Here is a 22,334-nt window from a genome sequence, read left to right as displayed (position 1 = left end):
TTTGAAGAATCGCGATTCTGTTGCATCGGGGGAGAAGCACTGAGGACTTAGACACTTGTCTTCAACTAGCATCAGCTGGAGCACGGGGGAGGGCAGCCCTGCGAGCTCTCCCCACGCCCGGGAGGGTTTCTCTCTCACTCAGACTGCTCAGCAGCTCTGGGCGTGTTTGTGTGCGGTTTTCCCCATCAACTTATCTAGTGTGCTGTGGTTCTAAGTAATTACTTGTTTATTTCCAGTTCTGTAAGTCTGTAGGGTTTTGTTTTCACAGTGGAATGAATGTAGACATGTAGGAAACGCCTTTTGTCATTTGTAGACGTTCTCCTCCACACTGTGCTGCATGCTGGGTGGGAACACACAGATGGGTCACTTCCCGCCTCATTACCATATTTGTGTTCTCATGCCAATACTGAATTGTCTTATGGAGTTTTCTGCATTATTTATACATGTATCTAGTGTGGTTTTTGTCTGACTATAGATTTTGATTACAATATGCTGTTTTCTAGTAAGAATTTATAGATTTCCTTGGCCTAAAAGTATTCACCTGTTACTTTTTTCCGAGTGTGTTAGTGAGAATGAGGGTATAGGGTTTTAGAAACTTTAATTTCTGTAGACTGCTTTTTCTCTTATCTGTTCTTTATTTGGATAATTTATATTTATACTAAGTAATCCTTCATTCCTAACTAATATATTTATGTAAGAAAAGGAAAAGATGTGAAACACTGGAAGAGGTAAAGAAATTATTTTCTACATGTAATATATATAGTAATCCAAAAGATTCCCTTAAAGATAACAAAAAATTAGACACTACAGTAAACTGGGCACAAAATATACCCAGAAGTAGACCCTCCCATATGCAAGCAATCAGAAACTATAATGGGGAAAAACACTCTTTAAAGAAAGAACAAACAGATAACATACAGGAATTATCCAATGAGTAAATGTAAAATCTATAACAAAAAAGACAGCACAGAGGAGTAAAATATTCAAGTACATGCGAATATTTCCACTGTAGCCAGGCAAGCAAATTTCTATATAGAATGATGTTTACTCGTTTCTAATTTTAGTCATTTCTGGTTTTAATTTTAAAGTAAAAAATATTCCAGCAGGAATTTACAATCACAAAGGCATCTGAAAAGTTAAGGTGGAACAGTAGATAAGCAAAAATAAGGGTAACGAGGGGGGTGAACCTAGACTTACCAGGTATCAAACATCTTATAAAGCTGTGACATCAAAATAAATTTGATTATGGTACAAGAAGAGATTGGCAGATCAACAGGATAAAATAAGCAAAAAAACAAATCCAAATACCTACTGGAACTTAGCTTATTGTAAAGTTTACATTTAAGAGAGATAGGACAAAGATGGATTATTGAGTATATGGTACTGAGACAACTGGGTGACCATCTGATAACACTGTATCCCTGCCTAACTCAGTGTAAGACCTCCAAATTCTGGCTAAGCAAATACTTAAATTTTAAAACATAACCATAAGAGAAGCAAACATAGGGATTTGAAAAATATATTGGGGTAGAAAAGATGATTCGTAAACATAACACCAAAACCAGAAGTCAAACAAGTCCAAATTGATAAGTTCACAAACAAATTTCTAAATGGAAAAAAGTAACAAAGTCTTGGGAAGAAAAAGTTAACGTCTCATATTTGGAGGTCTTAAAAGGCAATTAGAAAAAACCACTCAACAGAAAATGGCATTAAAACACATTTCACAGAAAATTTAAATAGTATTTACAAATAAGAAAATGCATAGTAGGGAAAAATGCAAACTACATTATAAAAATGCAAATCAAAAGTATTGTAACACTTCCCACTTAACAGACCAGCAAAAATTAGAGTTTACAAAACCGTTTTAGCATAAGTATAAGGGTAATTCAAAAAGTTTGTGGAAAAATGGAATTAAAGTTTATTTTGGTGCAAAAAAATTTTCTTTGAAATTCTTGCATAGTTTTTTTCATAATACACATTTTCCACGAACTTTCCGAAAACCCCTTATATAGAGAAATGGGCATTCTACTACATTGTAGGGAGGAATGTAAATTAGTAGAACTAAACAAAGGCAATTTGGCCTTACTAAAAATGCACATAGGCACTGACCCAGCAAACTCACGGCAGATACACCTTTGATACGTTATTTTCATACAGACACTAGGTAATATATACAAGGATAGTCGTCTCATTTTTATTTCAAAGGATAAAAAACAGGTACCTCAATAAGGGCACTGATTCCATTAACTGTGGTATATGACTCCAAGATAACACTATGCAGGCAGAGTACACATGAGGAAGCTGTCTGTACATCCTTTATACACCTCACTTTCTATACCGAGACGCCCTCATGGGAATCACATTTTTCAAGAATTTGTAGAATTTAATAAAAATTACAATATCTGCCAACTGTGACTTTTAAAAGGTTATATAACATTTTAATTCCAACTTAGTTTTTGCTAGTATTCTCGACTTTTACATCTTAATAATTCCTTTTCTACCATCTTCAAATGGATAATTGCTTCATGGATTTCAGCTTGCTGAAATTATTTCCTACTAGACACTATAGTTGTATTCTAGAAGTTACCAAAAGTGCAAATTTCCCACTATTTTTAATTTTCATCAACCGATGGTTATTCAGAGGTGTTATTTAAAAACATGGTAACTGTATTGCTTATCCTGAATCTTTTTGTTGGGAGTAAATTTCCTTGGCCAGCATCTCAATGGCACATCTTTTTTTCCATCCTTTAATCTCAATCCTTTTGTGGAATTATAAGTGATTTATAAATAGGATAATATTTTAAGGAAAAAATTCCTTTCAACTATAATAACCAGTCCATACAGGTTTTTCTTAGTTACTAAGAAGGTTATCTCACTATTTAATTTCCTTTTAACTTGCCTATTTTATATCCATTATCTGCCCTTACTTGCATTCTAATTTTACTTGATTTTTCCCTTCCATCTTGGGATGCTATCTTTGTCCACTTTATTTTTTTTGCAAAGGTCACTTAACCTTGTAGAAAGAACTGAAACTTTTTACAATTTTCTTTCCTCTCAAAATTTCCTTAAAATGCAACCTCCTGTTTTTTAAGGTAATTGAAAATTTCTTCAGTTCCTTTGAAGGAGACAATGACTTTAATTCAACTCTCTATAGGTTCATGAATCAGGAACATTTACATATTCTTATAAAATAAAGTTTAGATATTTCAAATTGAAATATTATGAAACAATACTTCACAATATTAAAAACGTACTGCCTGAAAATATCCCACCTTCCCATTTGCATTGTTGCATTTGTCTCATTTCTCCTATTTATTTTGCTCATAATCTATATATCTGCTTGTTTGCAACAGCTTTTACATAAAGTCCACTGTTTAGTCATTTCATTAGTTTCTGTTACTCATTTAAATTCACTGAATAAGCAGATTTACGTAATACAGCTCCAGTGTTCTGGGTTTATTGCTTTTCTGCTTGAATATTTATCCTAATCATCTAGATATATCTTGCGTTTTAGAACACTCATCATCTTTCGTATCTAAACAGCCTAACTGTACTCCTCACTTGGTCCAGAGTTGTTTATCAAGTAGTGTTCTTAACTACAAAGTTTCTTTAAAACTTCTTTCATTCATATCTAATTGTCTTGAGTTATTGTAAGAAAATGTACATTGCTTTTTGAAATCTAGACTTACTACTTCTCATATCACCTTTATTCTTAAAAATTCATTTAATAAATCTGTAGTGTCTTCTCAAAGTGAATTCTGTGACTTCAACTTACATAAGTTTAAATGAGTATTGCCTCATACTTGCTACATTCTAATTTTTGCTTCAGAATAAATGATCATAGCTTTGATATTAGATAAGTTGGGATGGTAGATTTCCTTATATTATTCACAGGATTAAATCTTACATGAATGTTCCAAAAACACTAATAAAGAAATAATGATGATAGCTACCATTTACCAAATAGTTTCTATTTGCCATTAAGCTGAAAGTCAGTAACCTGACAGTTTAAAGTACTTGGCAATAACATACAGGTGGCAAATGGTTAAGCCACAAAGATGTTGCAAAAGACTCATGTTATAGGTAAGTTCTCTACATTCAGAAAGTCAACATGGTTATTCTCTAGTTGTAATTAGTACGACTGTTTCAGTGGTAACAGGATAGTTAGTGTTTTTATCTCTTTCCTGTATAGATTCTGATAATTTTAAGTTATAAAGCAGAAGAAATTTATAGTCACTGGATTTCTAAGTTTTCTGTCCTATACTAGCTAATTAAAATCAAGGGTTTCCTACATTAATCATATCATAAATTCTATAATATTCATTATGGTGTAAGTGTAGGTCTTATACATACCTCACTTTCATAAGGCTTCTCACCAGCACAAATTCTTTATTTAAAAGGATAGCTGAGGGACAGATAAAAGTGTTTCCGTCATTTCTTAATTTGTAGAGTTCCTTTCCAATATGAATTTGGTAATGTGGAGTCGGGACTTTTAAATAAGTAAAGGACAATACTCGAATAGGAGCACAGAGAATTCCTCACCTCAATATGTGTATTCGCTGATGCTTTTTCACTTGTGAAACAGAAGTAAAGGCCTTCCCACAATCCTTACATTTATAGGGTCTCTCACCAGTATGGATTCTCTGATGTTGAGTGAGGTGTGCCCTCTGCCTAAAAGCTTTCCTACATGCCTGACATTCAAAGGGTTTCTCACCTGTGTGAATTCTCTGGTGTTGAATAAGAGTTGAACAATCAATAAAGGACTTCTTACATTCTTTACACTCATATGGTTTCTCACCAGTGTGAATTCTCTGATGTCTATTGACATAGGAAACACAGGCGAAAGCCTTCCCACATTCCTTGCACTCATAGGGCTTCTCACCAGTGTGGATTCTCTGATGCTGAGTAAGGTGTCCTCTCTGCCTAAAGGCCTTCCTACATTCCTGACATTCGTAAGGCTTCTCATCAGTGTGAGTTCTCTGGTGCTGAATATAGGTTGAATAACAGAGAAAAGCCTTCTCACAATCCTTACATTCATAGGGTTTCTCACCTTTGTGAATTCTCTGATGTTTGTTCAAGTTGGAAAGCCAAGTAAAGGCCTTCCCACACTCATTACATTCATAGGGCTTCTCACCAGTGTGAACTCTTTGATGTCTAGTTAAATTTGCACTCTGCCTAAAAGTCTTCCTACATTCCAGACATTCATAGGGTTTCTCATTAGTATGAATTCTCTTGTGTTGAATCAATGTTGAGAAACAGATAAAAGCTTTCCCACATTCATCACATTCATATGGTTTGTCACCAAGGTGAATTCCACTATGTTGAGCAAGGTAGCTATGACTTCCAAAGGTATCGCCACATAGCTGATAATCACTAGCATAATTTGATATGAGTTGATACTGAGTAAGCTGAAAGTCATAAGCAAAGTCTCTATTACATTCCTGAAACTCCTCATATTTCACTCCAGGAACACTTTGCTCATGTTTCATATTATCTGCATAAAACATAAAGTTATTCCCACACCTTTCAGTAAGTTTGTCATTGTTATAAATTCTTACGTATTGAGTAAGGTTTTCACATAGTTTACATTCATAGAGTTTCTCTCCAGTTTGAAGTATTTGACTTAGACCAAAAGGCGCAGGCTGGACAAATTCAGTTGATGTTTCTTCAGTATCTTCGAAAGGTTCTATCACATGCTCCAAGATTTCTTCTTTAATTTCCGGTTGTGTCTCAGGGAGTCCTTCATATTCCCAACCATTTCCAAAGCCAGATTCCTCAAGGCAAGAACTTTCCATTACTTTCCACTTTAATGGTGCCTTTTCAAAAATGTCATTGTTTAGAGATAACTCCTCAGTCTCATACCTAGAGGGCAATTCTAAAAAGACAAAAAACATTTTCCTCTTTTAGGAGAAATGAAACTTGTTAGAAACAGTCAAACAAAGGCACAGCTTAACTTTCAAATATTAGCATTCATGTTGGGAAAAACCATGGTTGGAATGATTACATTAATATCATGAGACAGGCTTCAAGGTTCTATTATCAATGATAACTGTAAAAAGGTCAACTCATGAGGAAGATGTAGTAATCAGAAATATGTAGGTATATAACAGAACCTCAAAATACATTATGCAAAAGTCGACAGAAATAAAGCAAGAAATAAAATTCTACAATCACAGTTTACAACCGTCTCTCAACTGGCAGAACAGCCAGCCTCTCCCCTAGAAACAGTAAACAGGGGATATAAATAACACTGCCTATCACTTTGAGTTAAGGTGTACACATGCATTCAAAACAGATCACATACTGGGTCATCAAACCAAATACGTTAGCAAGGATAGAAGTTACACAGTTCTTTGATCAAGAGGGAACTAAATTTGAAATTATTAAAATATGTAGAAACCCTAATATTTGAAAATAATCCATAAAGGAAATTAGAAGATATTTAGAAATGGAAAACAATATTGTTTTTAAAATGTGTTGGGGAGCTAAGACAGTACTGAGAGGGAAGTCTGTAGCTTTAAATGCTTATATTAGGAAAAAAAGGCACAAAACCAAAGAAAACTTGCAGTCAGAAAAACACATATTAAAAGTAAAAATCAGAAAACTGACAAATAGAACCCATTAACAGAATCAAAAGCTAGTTTGCTGAAAAGATCTTCAAGCTTGATAAATCCCTTGGTCAAACTGACCAAGAGCATAAGAGGATACAAATATCAAGAATAAAAGTTACAAACCCTACATTAATAAAAATGACAAATATGAACCATTTTATGCTCATGAAAATATATAAGATTTCCAAATATACACTTAATAGTGTAAGTATAATATTAAGTATACACTTAATAGATATACAAGTTTTTCATGTTATCTATTACAGAAACTGAATTCATGGTAAAGACACTGCTGAACAGACAGACATGGCTTGAATAGCTTTATTGGTAAATTCTACCAAGTGGTCAAGGAAGAAATAATACTAATTCTACACAAAGTCTTCTGGAATATCGAAATAGCTATGAACTCACTGAAGAAGACCAACATTATACTGCTAAAACAAATTAGAAGACTATAGATTTCCCTCGTGAATATTCGTGCAAAAAAGTCCTTAATTACTAGCAAATAGAACCCAATTGAATATAATACATAATGAAACAAGACTCAGTGGAGTTTATTTTATGAATACAAATAACATTTGGATGTCAATGTCATTCAACACATTAATATTTTAAAATGGAAATATGACCACTTGGATAAAGGCAAAAAATATTTTGACAAAATTCTACAGTTATTGTAAATGTTATCAGATTAAGGACAATTTTCAAGTAAAGGGTATCAGTCAAAAATCTGTAAGAACATTCAGTAATGAAATACTGAAGGCTTTTCCTGTTAGAGACATGGGTATAATCAAGATGCTTATTATCCTAATTTGGTGATGGTTACATAAGTACACACATCAAAGTTTATCAGCTTGTATACTTTAATACATGTCAGTCATACCTTAACAGAACTACTAAAATAAGTTCTTTATAAAAAAAAAATCTGCTATTTGCCCCCGTTTCTCAAAGGTTTTCTTAGACTTTGGGCTTCAAAAAATATATATAAAAATAAAGCCTTGGGCCTCTGAGGGAAGCTTCCCATACAATATCTCCAAAGGGGCGACAGTACCACTCTGACTAGTGTGGGCTTCCCTGAAATACATTCTTGTTGCTCTCAGCCCTTACTCACCTGGATACCATTCTGCTTTCTCAGCCATCCAGGGCTCTTTCCCTTGTTCCAACAGGGAAATCACTGATGGCTTAGAAATGGCAAGTCCTGCTCAAAGAAATAGGATATTAAAAATACAGAAACCAAAACCTATTGTGATTTAGAGCTGGTTTAACCTAAAGCAAATTCAGTTTCCTCAGAAGGATGATGGAAACAGAAAATCACCATTTGGCAAACACCAGCGTAAATGATTATTGCATGCAGGAATCATCAATGAAAACTAAAATAAGTGAGGAAAGTATCACAAGAAAGAGAATATTTGTAGAGTTTCAAAGTACTTCACAACAAGCTACTTACTGTTTGCAAAAGTAAAAGTAGTGGCTTTACAATGCAGAACCTAGAGGACGCCACTTTAACAAACAGATCAAAGTTAGCATCACCAGTAACAAGACATGTGGACATCATTTATCTCCTGATATGATGCACTGAAAAAGGGATAACATCATTTCTGTGGTATTCTTGCCAAAAACACATGAGCTTAATCTAATCATAAAATACCAGACACACCAAAATCCAGGGCGATTCTATGCAATAACAGGCCAGCACAGTTCACGAAAGAGAAAGGAAATATCCAAGATTGGAGAGGCCTACACAGACATGACAGTTAAATACAATGTGTGATCCTGGATCAGTACAAAAATGCTACCAGGATAGTTAATGACATTTGAATAAAGTGTAGATAGCTTTATAATGTATCAATGGTCATTTTCTGATTTAGTCATTGTTCTATGCTTACATAAATGTGTAACACTGGGGGAACTGGCTGGAGAGTATATGGGCAGTTATTGTTTAATTCTAACTCTTGAATTTATTTTAAAATTTTAAAAAATGGGCCTCAGAAAAGCTTTTGAGCAGCAGAATGAAGACTGGAATATATTCCCATTAAGCTGACCGAAGGAGCACAAGGAACAAAACAATAAATGAGGTGGAAAGGTCTTGTATTTAAATACATACATGTGCCCTATCTCTAGTTATTTTGGTAAGAAAAACAAGACACTTCAAAACATAATCAGTGAGTCTTCCTATGCAAGTCCTTTATTCTTAAATGCAAAATTCCTAGATTGTAGCTTTCAAAAATAAAAATGCCGGGAGATGAGTTTGCCTAAATGTTAAATGAACCACCATCTCCTAAATTCTACAGGTTGCTCTGCAAACATCTCTCCATCATAATCTATTTCCTTAAGTATCACGAAGAAAAGTCCATTACATAAAGAGCCAACGGAAGCTGTTAAGGTTGGTGAAGAACAGGAAATACGAAAGTGCCTGAGAGAGGCACATTATTCCAGCAAGACAAAGTTCAAACCAGGGTTTTAGAAGAGGGAACAGAAACTTACATATTTAATGCAGCCCTAGAATTCCAGTGGAGAGAGCGCTTTCTGAACTGCAGGGAACAGGCGCACTTACCCAGTGATACGAAGTTGCCGTAGTTCTCCAGCATCACGTCTCGGTACAGGTCTCTCTGAGCAGGACCCAGGCACTCCCACTCCTCCTCGGAGAACTCGATAGCGACGTCGCTGAACATCACCAACTCCTGAGAGGAAAATTCCATGTAACAGTGAGAAAAACGTATTTCAGGTGAGTGACATTATTAAAAAGGACTTTCCTGAAAGGCATTCTGTGGTCAGAACTAGAACCTTGTAACACATCGGTGGGTGGGGTGAGAAGCGGAAATGGATATGCATATGCTGGTGAGCAGTCCTGGCTATGGAAGACACAACCTCCTGCTGCTGTGGGGAACTCTGAGTAATCTGAGCACATACAGGAGCAGTGAAAGGCAAAGAATGCAAAGAATGCACACAAAACTGAGCATCTCTATAAACACGCTGTGTCTCTGCAGGGAGAGCCTGGCGTTCAAACCCTCTACATTCCAAAGAGCAGAGGTCTCTGGCTCCTGGGAAGTCATCTCTGAACCCTTGAATATCCTGCTGTGCGCCCTCGGGCTCTATCAGTTTGACCTCTAGGGGGCCGGGATTAAGCAGCTAAAGTCAGCAGTGGGGGCACTGCCTGTACCCAAACAACCCTGGAGGTCAAGGTGTGGTTGTCTCCGTGGTTGTTACACATCACGACTGGGAGAACTAAGCACACCCTCTCACAGCTCCACTGGGATGAGACACCTGGAAATTCGCAATGACATCTGCTGGACTTTGTCCCAAGTTCTTTTCCCTTTCCTGATTTTAATCTGTATCAATGTAATAAACCACAATTGTGAGTGTAAGAGATTTCTGAACCCAGCAAGTCCAACCAAAGAATCATTGAGTAGGTGTCTAGGGGACTTGGCATCAGAAGGGGGATTTGCTAGAATGATCATGACTTGCTGAAACAAAGCAAAACTGTTGGGAAAAAAGAAACTTGAGTAGAGGCTGATGAATCACTGATACCTGGTGGATACCGAGTCACCCGCAGCATGAACAACTGCGCAGCGACCAGTTACTAGAGAGAAAAGTTACCAAGGGAGAGGTCGCTACTGCGGCACAGTGGGTTAGGCTGCCACTGCTATGCTGGCCAGTTTGGGTCCTGGCTACTTCACTTGCAATCCAGGTCCCTGCTAGTAAGCCTGAGAAAGGAGCAGAAGATGGTGCAAGTATCTGGGCCCCTGCTATCCTCGTAGGAGTCCAGATGGAGGTCCTGGCTTTGGATTAGTCCAACCTCAGCTGTTGCGGCCATGTGGGGGAGTGAACCAGCACATGGAAGATCTTCCTCCACCCTTTCTCTGTCATTGCTTGTCTTGCCAAAAGTGCTCAGAAATGAAAGCTGCAACTTCCAAGGGGCTATCTCACTGGATGCACACAGAAGGAAAACAACATAAAAGACAAAAATGTAAACCCTTGGTTGTTACCCACAGTAGCTAACATTAAAGGGGTTCATGGTGTGGATCCTGGCACTGCACCAAGGTCAGATGTGTGCGGCCAGACCAATAGTGTCAGAGCTGTCACCAAAGGCAACAACATCTCCATAACCTACAATCGCCAAAAATGTAGTCCGAGTGGGAGAGGAGAGGCCAAAATCAAACTGTTGAAACCAGGGGGTGTGGCAGGAAAGAGTGGCCTCACTTTGTAGTCTGATATTATCTGCTTCCCAAAGGATCTTTATGACAACAGATTGTGAGAATGACTGCCTTGGGAGCAGTCTCTTCAACATGAACACAGAGAGGGGAGGATGAAGTGTGTGCAGATGCATTCTGTTCCTTACCTGAACAACCACAGACGGCTGTATGTGATCCAGTTATGCCAGATGTGACAGCCTGATGACTGAATAGAAGCGGCCTTGAAGTTAATTTACTGAGATGAAAAACTGTCCCCTCCTTTAAGTGCTAAGTGGAACTTCCCAGATGAAGCACAGCTATGCTACATATGCAAGACACACTGCATTGGCTTTCTAATGTGCAGATGCTCAAGTATTTGCCCAGGTCAAGCCGAATACTGTGATTAGGGAGCTTTTTTGGGGATGGGCACCTACATAAACTTAGTAATGTAAAATCAAGCAATAGTTCAAGAAGCTGTATCAGACATGTGGCAAAGCTGCTGCTTAGGGTTCTTACAGAGGCCAAGAAAATTAAGAATGACTTACAAGAGTGAGGAAAGATAAAGACGGTCAAGGGACTCATTCTGCCAGTGTCTAACTCTTCAAATAAGAAATAGAGGAGGAGTCGGCACTGTGGCGCAGCGTGTTAAAGCCCTGGCCTGAAGCGCCAGAATCCTATATGGGTGCCGGTTCTATTCCCAGCTGCTCCTCTTCCGATCCAGCTCTCTGCTATAGCCTGGGAAAACAGTGGAAGATGGCCCAAGTCCTTGGGCCCCTGCACTCACATGGGAGACCTGGAAGAAGCTCCTGGCTCCTGGCTTCGGATCAGTGCAGCTCTGGCCACTGCGGCCATCTTGGGAAGTGAACCAGCGGATGGGAGACCTCTCTTCTCTGTCTCTACCTCTCTTTGTAACTCTTTCAAATAAATAAATAAATTCTTAAAAAAAAAAAATAGAGGAGCTGGCATTGTGGTGCAGCAGGTTTAGCCACTGCCTGCAATGCTGGCATCTCTTATGGCTGTGGGTTTTGGCCCCAGCTGCTCCCAGCTAATGCACCTGGGAAAGCAGCAGGTAATGACCCAAGCCACCTATGTGTGTCAGGCCACGAGGGCAGACAGGCAGGTATGCCTGCGTGTTCCATCTGGCCCAACTTGCTCACTGGGTCTTGGAGCCAGGTTCTCCATGCTGTGTGTACCACAGTACGCTACAATTTGCTAGGATCTCTGGCCCAGAGTTTCTGTGCTCTGCCCAGGCCTAGCATAGGACTCAGGGCCCCAGACTCCAGCCATTCCCACAGAAGCTGCCAGAGTTTGGATGCTGCTGCTCACTTGTTGCTTGGGCCTAAGGTAGCTGCTCCCAACCCAGCAAGCAGCCCACAGAGAGCGGCCCAAAACAGCTTGTCCAGTTGTCACAGCCAAAGTCACCTGCAGATCCAGCCACCCTCAGATAGCATTTGTGGGACCTGCCTCCACCAAGCATTAGTGCAACTCTTCGGATCTGGGCAGCAGCCAGGACTCTCTAAGTCCACCCAGTTCCAGAGCCAGCACTGACCCCACAACTCCAGCTGATTACTGGCTAGGAATGTATGCACCAGGCACACCCATAACACCAGTAAGGCCTGCTCCCAACACCTGAGAAACTCATCACACCAATCCCTCCCTCAGAAGATGGTTAGAGACCTGAGAAACAGGAATCTCAGTGATCACAATGACATGCAAACAGCCTAGAGCCGTAGTACAAATACCAACAACTAAAGCAAATAAAGGCATGGGGAGCCTATACTACAAAATCTAAACAGAGCTGAAGTTGAAGCATTCTACCAAACCACTACCCAGAGGCACATCTCCAGGAAAAAAGCCCTCAATCAAGAAAAACCATCCTCTGAAAGTGATAGGGGTCCAGCACTTGTGGCATACAAGGGATGCCTCTACCTGCAGCACTGGCATCCATATGGGTGCCGGTTGCGTCCCTGCTGCTCCACTTCTGATCCAGCTCTCTGCTAATGGCCTGAGAAGGCAGTGGAAGATGGCCCAAATGCTTGGGCCCCTCCACTGATGCGGGAGACCCAGAAGAAGCTCCTGGCTTCAGTTCCACCCAGCTCCAGCTGTTGTGGCCATCTGGGGAGTGAACCAGTGGCTGATATAAACAAGTGATCCCCCAGATACATAAAAATCATAAAACACAGCAATATGAACAAGTAAGGCAATATTACTCTCCAAAAGGAACATCATAATGCATAAATACTGGACTGAAGAAAGGAAGCTTGAGAGAATGCCTAAGAAAGAATTCAAGAGCGGTTGTAAGGTCAAAGAAATATAAGAATACAGTAAAACAATTCAATGAAATTAGGAAATAAGCTCCAATACAATAATACTGGAGGACTTTGATACCCCTTTCATCAATGGACAGAACAACCAGACCCTCCCCCCACCAAAATCAACAAGCAACAGAGCTAACTCATACTATGGACCTAGTAGATATCTACAGCACATTCTCTCCCACAGACACAGAATACACATTCTCTTCATCAGTGCATGGAACATCCTCTAGGACAGACCATATATGAGGCCATAAAACAAGTCTCCACAGATTCAAAAAAACTGAAAGCATGTCATGTATCTTTTCTAAACAATGGAATGAAGCTGGAAATCAACAAAGGAAATTCTAGAAATTATATAAACACATGGAGACTGAAAAACATGCTCCTGAATTAAGAAATCAAAAGGGAAGTAAAAAAATTTCCTGAAACTAATGAAAATACAACATACCAAAACTTATGGGATACTTCCAATCCAGTTCCCTACTAATTAGCCTGGGAAGGTAGCAGAAAATGGCCCAAGTGGTTGGATCCCTGCACCCATGTAAGAGACCGGATGGAGTTCCAGGTTCCTGGCTTTGTTGTGGCCATTGGAGGTGAACCAGTAGATGAAAGATCTTTCTCTGTGTGTCGCTTGCTCCCTCTCTCTCTGTAACTCTACCTTTCAAATAAATCAGTAAATTGAAATCAGTGAAATGAAAAAATTAAAAAAAATTGATAAATGATTGGCCCAACTAACCAAGAAAAAAGGGTGAAGACTCAAATTAATAAAATCAGAGATGATAAAAAGATACTGCAACTGACACATACAAAGAATTATTAGGAACTATTATGGACAATTATATGCCAAATTGGAAAAACTTCGCCGGCGCCGCGGCTCACTAGGCTAATCCTCCGCCTTGCGGCGCTGGCACACCGGGTTCTAGTCCCAGTCGGGGTGCTGGATTCTTTCCCGGTTGCCCCTCTACCAGGCCAGCTCTCTACTGTGGCCTGGGAAGGCAGTGGAGGATGGCCCAAGTGCTTGGGCCCTGCACCCCATGGGAGACCAGGATAAGCACCTGGCTCCTGCCATCGGATCAGCGCGGTACGCCGGCCGCAGCGCGCCGGCCGCAGCAGTCTTTGGAGGGTGAACCAATGGCAAAGGAAGACCTTTCTCTCTCTCTCTCTCTCTCTCTCTCTCTCTCACTGTCCACTCTGCCTGTCAAAAAAAAAAAAATTTGGAAAAACTATTAAGAAATGGGGAGACTTCTGGACACACATAATTTACCAAATTTGAGGCATGAAGACACAGAAAACCTGAGCAGACTAATGATCAAGGCTAGGACTGAATCTGTAATGAAGAGATTCTTAACAAAAAAAACCCCAGGACCAATGGCCTCACTGTTGAATTCTACTCAACTTTTAGGAAAGAATTAACATGAATTCTTCTCAAACTGTCAAAATAATTGAAAGGGAGGGAACATTCCAAACTCATTCTATGAGGCCAGCATTACCTTAATTCTAAAACTAAAGATACAACAACAAAAAAAGAGAACTACAGAACAATATTCCTGATGAACATAGGTGAGAAAATCCACATTAAATAACTGGCAAATCAAGGTCAACAGCACATCAAAAAGATCATCCACCCTGACCAAGTGGGATTTATCCCAGGGATGCAAGGATGTTTCAACACACACACATCAGTAAATGTGACACATCACATCAACAAAATGAAGGATGAAAACCAGATGACTAACTCAGCAGACGTAGAGAAAGCATTAGATAAATGTAACACCAACATCCTTTCATGATAAAAACCTTTTTTAAAAAAAGGTTGAGGCCGGCGCTGTGGCGCAGCGGGTTTAAAGCCCTGGCCTGAAGCACCAGCATCCCATATGGGCACTGGTTCGAGACCCGGATGCTCCTCTTCTGATATAACTCTCTACTATGGCCTGGGAAAGCAGTAGAAGATGGCCCAAGTCCTTGGGCCCCTGCACCCACGTGGGAGACCCAGAAGAAGCTCCTGGCTCCTGGCTTCGGATTGGCACAACTCCGGCTGTTGCAGCCACTGGGGAGTGAAGTAGTGGATGGAAGACCTCTCTCTCTCTCTCTGTAACTCTTTCAAATAAATAAATCTTAAAAAAAAAAAATACCAAGTTTCCATGCTGTTATGCTCCCATCTGTGCCAACTGCTGTGATGGCAACTGAGCAGGCCTGGTAGTTGACGGATTTTCCGCTAGTCGGCAGACTCTGCGGCAGCCCATCAGCTGTAACTCGGATACCAGCCCAGGCAGCAGATGTTTCCTGTGCGGTCTCACCCACTGCTGTGAGCGTGAAAAGGCTCCGAAGGTGTTCCTTAGTGTGTTCAAGCCACCACGCGAGTCCTTGAGGTGCTCGCTGAGGTGCATGGCCCATCTACCTGCAGCTCCATGCGTTTTCTTCCAGCTTCCGAACCCCAGCGCCACTCTGTCAAAAGAGCTGAGCTCAGACCCAACAAAGACATGCACAAAAAAATAGAAAACTCCGGGCCAACGCTGCGGTGTAGCGGGTAAAGGTGTTCTCTGCAGTGCTGGCATGCCATATTTGTGCCGGTTTGAGACCTGGCTATTTCACTTCCATTCGGCTCTCTGCTATGGCCTTGGAAAGCAGCAGCAGATGGCCCAAGTCCCACCCACTATGGGAGACCCAGAAAAGGCTCCTGGCTCTGGATTGGAGCAGCTCTGCCATTGTGGCCACCTGGGGAGTAAACCAGAGGATGGAAAACCTCTCTTTCTGCCTTTGCCTCTCTGTTATTCTCCCTTTCAAATAAATAAGTAAATCTTAAAAAAAAAAAAAAATCTTCCAAGTTCATAAATTGGAAGAATATTATCAAAATATCCATCCTACCCAAAACTTACTGATTCAATGTAATCTCCATCAAAATTCTTCACAGAACTAGAAATAACAATCCTAAAATTCATAAGGAAACACACAAGACCCCGAATAGCCAAAGTAATCTTAAACAATAAAAGCAAAGGCAGAAGCATCAGTGCCAGATTTTGGTATACTACAGGGCTATTACAATCAAAATAGCATGAAACTTGTATGAAAACAGACATGTAGACCAATGGAACAGAACAGAAGTCTTAGAAATAAATCTACACATCTATAACCAACTAATTTTTGACAAACCAACTAAAATCTTTTCCTGGAGAAAGGACAGTATCTACAATAAATGGTGCTGGGAAAATTGGATTTCCATATGCAGAGACCCCTACCTTCGACCTCCCAGAGTTGAAACAAGTAGCAAGAGAATCCCAAGAGACTAAGGCTCCAGGGAAGAAAAAGAAACGCACTCTGGCCAGCAACACCAGCTTCTTCTCTGGCTACTCCCCTATCGAAGAGGAGACCCACTGAAGTCGGAGTCGTCATCTCGACCCGCACTCTGGCGATGGAAGATGCTTTCGGATTGCAGCCAGAAGTGTGTGTGTGTGTGTGTCGTGTCGTTTTTAGTGACTTCCCTAGATTTCAGGTTTCTGTTGGGCAAATGGACGGAACCTTTGTTGCTTTGGACCTCAGCCTCCAGCCCCAAGTGACTACTCTGTCTTCTCCAGAAGGTACCACGCCACCTGCTGAAGAGAAAACCAGCCCACCTGCCAAACGGCACCTCGGGAGCCAGTCCCCGGGACAGTCCAGCTCTTTCTGTGAGCAGTGAAGGATGTCCCGAGCTGAGGAGGAGACTGCGGATCTTTTTCTCTCTGGGTTGTCCCAGCTGAGTAGGAGAAGCCTGGCTTGGATCTTTGGCCCCACCTCAGGAATGGAACTGGGATCTCTCCTGCCCTGCCCTGTGCCCCCTGTATTTTAAGTGTCTGCTGTGTTACTGATGTCAATGAAATCTTTTTAAATGTTAAGTAAAGAAATAAACATTAGCATATCTACAAAAAAAATCAATTCAAAATGGATCAAGAATCTAAACTTAAGACCTGAAATTACCAAACTACTCAGGGAAACATAGGAGAAACACTGCAAGACCTAGGCAAAGACTTTTTGAATAAGACCCCCAAAAGCATGGGCAATAAAAACAAAAACAAATATACAGCAAAGGAAACAACAAAGAATCAACAGAATGGGAGAAAATATGTATAAACAGTGCCTCTGAAAGAGGATCAATATCCAGAATATATGATGAGTTCAAGTAACTCAACAACAAAACAAACAATCCAGTTAAGAAATGGGCAGCGGGTTAATGTCCTGGCCTGAAGGGCCAGCATCCCATATGGGCGCTGGTTCAAGACCCGGCTGTTCCACTTCCCATCCAGCTCTCTGCTATAGCCTGGGAAAGCACTAGAAGATGGCCCAAGTGCTTGGGTCCTTGTACCTGCGTGGGAGACCTGGAAGAAGCTCCTGGCTTCAGATCAATGCAGCTCCGGCCGTTGCAGCCAATTGGGAAGTAAACCATCGGATAGAAGACCTCTCTCTCTGCCTCTCCTTTCTCTTTCAAATAAATAAATAAATCTTCAAAAAAAAAAAAAAAAAAAAAAGGAAAGAAAGAAATGGACAAAAGATATGAATAGAAAAAAAAGATATGAATAGACATTTTTCAAATGAAGAAATATAAATGGCCAACACCTGAAAAATGCTCAGGATCACTAGCTATTAGCAAAATGCAAATAAAAACCATAGTGAGGCATCATGTCACACAAGTAGAATGGCCATTATCCACAAATCAAAAATAACATCTGCTGCTGAGGCTGGAAGAAAAGGTACCCTAATACACTGCTTGTGGGAATGCAAACCGCTATAATCACTATGGAACTCAGTTGAAGAGACTCCTCAGAAAACCTAAAAATGGTTCTACCATATAACCCCGCTATCCCACTCCTGGGAATGTATCTTAAGAAAGTAAATTAGCATATGAAAGAGATGTCTGCACTCCCATGTTTATAGCAGACCAATTCACATGGCAGAGATATGGAATCAATCTAGATGTCCATCAGCTTATGTCTGGATTAGGAAAATACGGTATATACACTTGAAGGGACATTAAAAAGAATAAAATCCCAACATTTGCAACAAAATGGATGGATATGGAGATCAATGTGCTAAATGAAATAAGCAAGACCCAGAAAGACAAGTACGTTCTCTCTTTGTTGTGAAAGTTTAGACTGTGTGTTTGAAACAGCGGACAATGATGAGGTCAAAAGATTCTAACAGGCATTGGCTGGACCAGTGGGCGCCCTGGCTGATCCCCTAATATTCAAGGGCCCTAAACAAATCTGTCCTAGTTTGAAAACTTAAACGGCTGAAAGGCAAGGATGATAGCTGATTTCAAATACCTTGGGGTATCTGAATGTCTGACAAATTAATCAGGATGAGTAACCCAGCTAAGAAACTAAAGCTATATGTACGTATATGGGAAAGGGCCATGAAACTTTTCTGAGACTCCTTGACATTGGAGCCCAATACACCGTGATTCCAAAACATGCTGGTGAAGTCCTAACGAGGGCTACAGTTAGACTGGGATAAAGATGGAAGTCTGGATGAAAACTGAAATGTGGGGATGGGCTGTGGGTGAACTGGTTACATTTGCTCATCGGAATGTATGATTGGGAAGGGCACTGTATCTGTTCAGGAACACTGCCCCTACCCTGCCTAGTACCGTAAAACTGAAGGCATGAACGTTTTCCCGCATGAACGTTTTCCCTTGTCACAGTTAAGTAGAAATGCTAAACAGGAACCTATAAAATGGCTCAAGCCCATATAGGTTGCTAATCTGAAATACTATAGAATATCAAGTATAATTTCTGCAATAAATTATCACAAGCTGTGGTGCTTGTGCCAATAAATTTTCTGTATAATACTCTGTATGGCTTGTGAAAAATGACAATAGATTACTATTACTGAGGCTCGAGTGAAGTAGTACCACTCAGACAAGCAGTTCCTAACAGGGTTTCAACAGTGCAAATAACTATGGAAAGCTAAAGGACACCAGTACTGACCGTGCAAATATTTTTTTCTTGATCCTGATCTAGGAAAAGTGCCAAGCAGACTGCTTTCATGTGTGGGGAGTTTCCAATTTATATTTACTATATCACCACAGTGTTATTTGAACTCTCTGGCTTACTGTTATAATTTGGCTAGGACAGCCTGTATTTGATGCAGGTCTTGAGTGTAACAATACACTACACTGATGACACTGTATCAGAAACTGAAGAACAAGTTAGGGCTGCTTCCCTAGGGAAGTCCTCACACAGAGATACGGCACCGGATTACATCAGACAGCTGTTGGCAGTCCTGGAGGCTATAAATGGACCCGGACAGGAATCAACACTTACCCTGGTCTGAGCTGTGGCATACTTGATGGTAGCTGTATTGCTCAAAATACTGTGAAGGACTTGGAACAGAGGAGCATGGCCAATCTAGACTGTGTGTTACACTTCTTCAGACGAAGGGACACACTTAACACCCACAACATCCAGCTCCAAAAGGATGAGTGCACTGTCACTCTCTCTCACCTTCTGCATCTCAAAAATAAACATTTCTTTAGAAGGAGGGAGTAGGCATTTGGCCTAGAGGTGAAGAAACCAATAAGGAAGGCTGGCTTTGTGGCGCAATGGCTAAGTCACTGCTCCTGACAATGGCATCCTCATATTAAAGCGCTGGTTCAAGTCCGGCTGCTCTGCTTCCAATACAGCTCTCTGCTAAATTGCCTGGGAAATCAGAGGAAGATGGCCCAAGTACTTGGGCTCCTGCCACCCATGTGGGAAACCCAGATGGTGTTCTGACTCTTGGCTTCCGCCTGCCAAACAGTGGCCTTTGCGGTGATTTGGGGAGTGGATCAGCAGGTGTAAGATTCCATCACTCTGCCTTTCAAATAAATAAATCTTTAAAAAAGTTGGCCACAATGGCCGGAGCTGCACTGATCCGAAGCCAGGAGCCAGGAGCTTCTTCCGGATCTCCCATGTGGGTGCAGGGGCCCAAGGACTTGGGCCATCCTCTACTGCTTTCCCAGACCATAGCAGAGAGCTGGATCAGAAGAGGAGCAGCCAGGACTTGAACTGGCGCCCATCTGGGATGACGGCACTTCAGGCCAGGGCGTTAACCAGCTGCGCCACAGCGCCGGCCCCACCAGCTCGATCTTAAAGAGCATATGAATGAATTTGAAAACTTCCTTGTAAAGGACGCAAGTACATTTGATGAATTCCAATAACATAATTACTGAAGAAATTTCAATAGAAAGGTAACATACTACTTATAATCAAGAATTTATATGGCAAAGTAAAAATACCACTTTTCAGTTATGAGATTGGCAAAATGAGAAAACTAGTTAAATCCCCTATTAGTGTGTGGGGCATAGTCTCAGAACACCCTGCACAAAGGCTAAATTCAGAAGCATATGCAGGTTTGTCTCCTCAGCAATTATACTACTTAGATCTTATCCAAATGGAGACTTAAACATGTAAAAGGAGACATAATTTATTAACTTCTATTAACACTCAAATAATGGAAAACAGGATAGCCATAACAATGTTAGCTTTTCTCCTTATCTGTGATGTGAAAAGCCTCATTCCAATCTTGCACTGAACAAGGATGGTTAGCAAGCAATATTCATTATAGTCCATTTTGGGTGGAAAACTCACATCTATGTGAATATACATAGGGAAAAGTAGAAGGATTTGCAGAAAATATTTTCAATGTTGTAGAACTACAGGTCATTTTTACTGTATGCCTTTTCTGGTTTTTGCATTGAAAACACATTATCTTTTAGCACCCCTGATGCTAAATTACAAGTGAACTGCAAATGTAGCCATACTTGAAATTTCAGATGATGGTGTCAGGAGGTCCCTTTGAAAATTCACACAGCAGCAAAGTGGGCTGGTGTTGACCTTCACTAAGCAGCTAGGTTGTCACAAGCACTGCCTACTTCATTCCAGGTCCCCATTCCCCATGCACCACTTCTTTATCTGGCACTATCCCCTGGAAATACAGAAACTACATTTTGCATTAAAATGGCAAGACTCCCTGTAAGATGAAGAACAAGACTCAGTCATCCGGAGGCAATCCAATGATCAAGCCTAGTCCTATGGTCAAACCAAAAAAAAAAAAAAAAGTGTGGGGGGTGGGGGCAAGGCCAGAGTAAAAAAGTCTTCCCTTTTCTATAAACTTAAAATTATTTTAAAACATGATTTACAAGAAATTTCTGAAAATGCCCAGCCATATGAAAGAATTCACAAAGCAGTAAGGATCACATTATAATCAAAAGCATAAAATTAGTATTCATGAATCCATAGGTAGTATGAAAATTTTTAGAGTGGGGAAGAACAAGTAACTCTCCTATGCATAATTCCAAATAATTTGTGTAGATATCTCACCTTAAGGAGTTAGTTGTAACATAATTCCACATTCCTTAAGTGTGGGCTGTATATGATTTCTTACTAAAAAGTACAGTAGAGGGGCTGGCACTATGGTGTAGCAGGTTAAGCTGCTGCCTGCAAGGCTGATATCCCATGTGAGCGGCTAAGTCCTCGCTGCTCCACTTCTGATCCAGATCCCTGCTCATGCACCTGGGAAGGCAGTAGAAGATGGCCCAAGGAGTTGAGCCCTTGCCACCCATGGGGGAGACCCGGATAAACAAATCTTAAAAGATAAAAAAAAAGTGTAGTAGAAAAGTGGGGGGACATGTAATTTAACAGAAAACTGACAAACACTACCTCAGCCAGAAAATCCAGCTTAAGAAGAGCAGTAATTAATTGCTGTAAGTTCCTTGATTCGTACTGAGAATGGCAGTTAAGTACTGCAGTCTTCCTTACCAAACCCACAGTCCCTGTCTAACTATGAGGAAAACATCAAATTCCAATTAAGGGGCATTCTACAAAATAACTGTCAGTCACCAAAAACAAGGAAACTGAGACACTGTGCCATCCTGGATGGGATCCTGGAACAGAAAAGGGGCATTCGGGAAAAATGAAGAAATTTGGGGACAGTGTTCTGGCACGGTAGGTTAAGATACAGCTTGCGATGTCAGCATCCCATATCAAAGTGCTGGTTCCTGTCCTGGCTGCTCCACTTCTGATCCAGCTCCCTAATGTACCTAGGAAAGACAGCCCAGGTGCTTGGGCCCCTACCACTCACACGAGAGATCAGGATGGAGTTCTAGGCTCTTGGCTTCGATCTGGCTCAGCCCTAGCCATAGAGGCCACTGGGGAAGGAACCAGGAATGGAAATCTTTCTTTCTCTGTCACTCTGCCTTTGAAATAAGTAAAATGAATTTTTTA

The 22,334-nt window shown here is 40.6% G+C and overlaps 1 protein-coding gene across 8 annotated transcripts in view; it reads right to left on the bottom strand.

Annotated features, from left to right (window-relative positions):
• Nucleotides 1–1,048: 1,048 nt before the first annotated feature.
• LOC100348058 (zinc finger protein 566) overlaps nt 1,049–22,334 on the bottom strand; it is a 28,312-nt gene continuing 7,026 nt past the window's right edge. For 2 of the 8 annotated variants that reach the window (XM_070062318.2, XM_070062319.2), the window contains 3 exons: nt 9,166–9,292; nt 7,723–7,809; nt 1,049–5,875 (listed from right to left, as the gene is read on the bottom strand). In XM_070062318.2, the coding sequence (XP_069918419.1) occupies nt 4,539–5,875; nt 7,723–7,809; nt 9,166–9,292 (1,551 nt within the window). In that variant the 3' untranslated portion in view covers nt 1,049–4,538. Of the gene's footprint in view, nt 5,876–7,722; nt 8,187–9,165; nt 9,293–19,394; nt 19,578–22,334 lie in introns of those variants that run through there. The other 6 variants (XM_051847119.3, XM_070062320.2, XM_089319268.1 and 3 more) reach the window with 6 other exon arrangements.

This window comes from Oryctolagus cuniculus, chromosome 18 (assembly GCF_051225735.1).
Source record: "Oryctolagus cuniculus isolate XC-2025 breed Fujian yellow rabbit chromosome 18, ASM5122573v1, whole genome shotgun sequence".
In the NCBI taxonomy this organism is placed as follows: domain Eukaryota; kingdom Metazoa; phylum Chordata; class Mammalia; order Lagomorpha; family Leporidae; genus Oryctolagus; species Oryctolagus cuniculus.
This window is presented reverse-complemented; position numbering and strand designations above follow the sequence as displayed.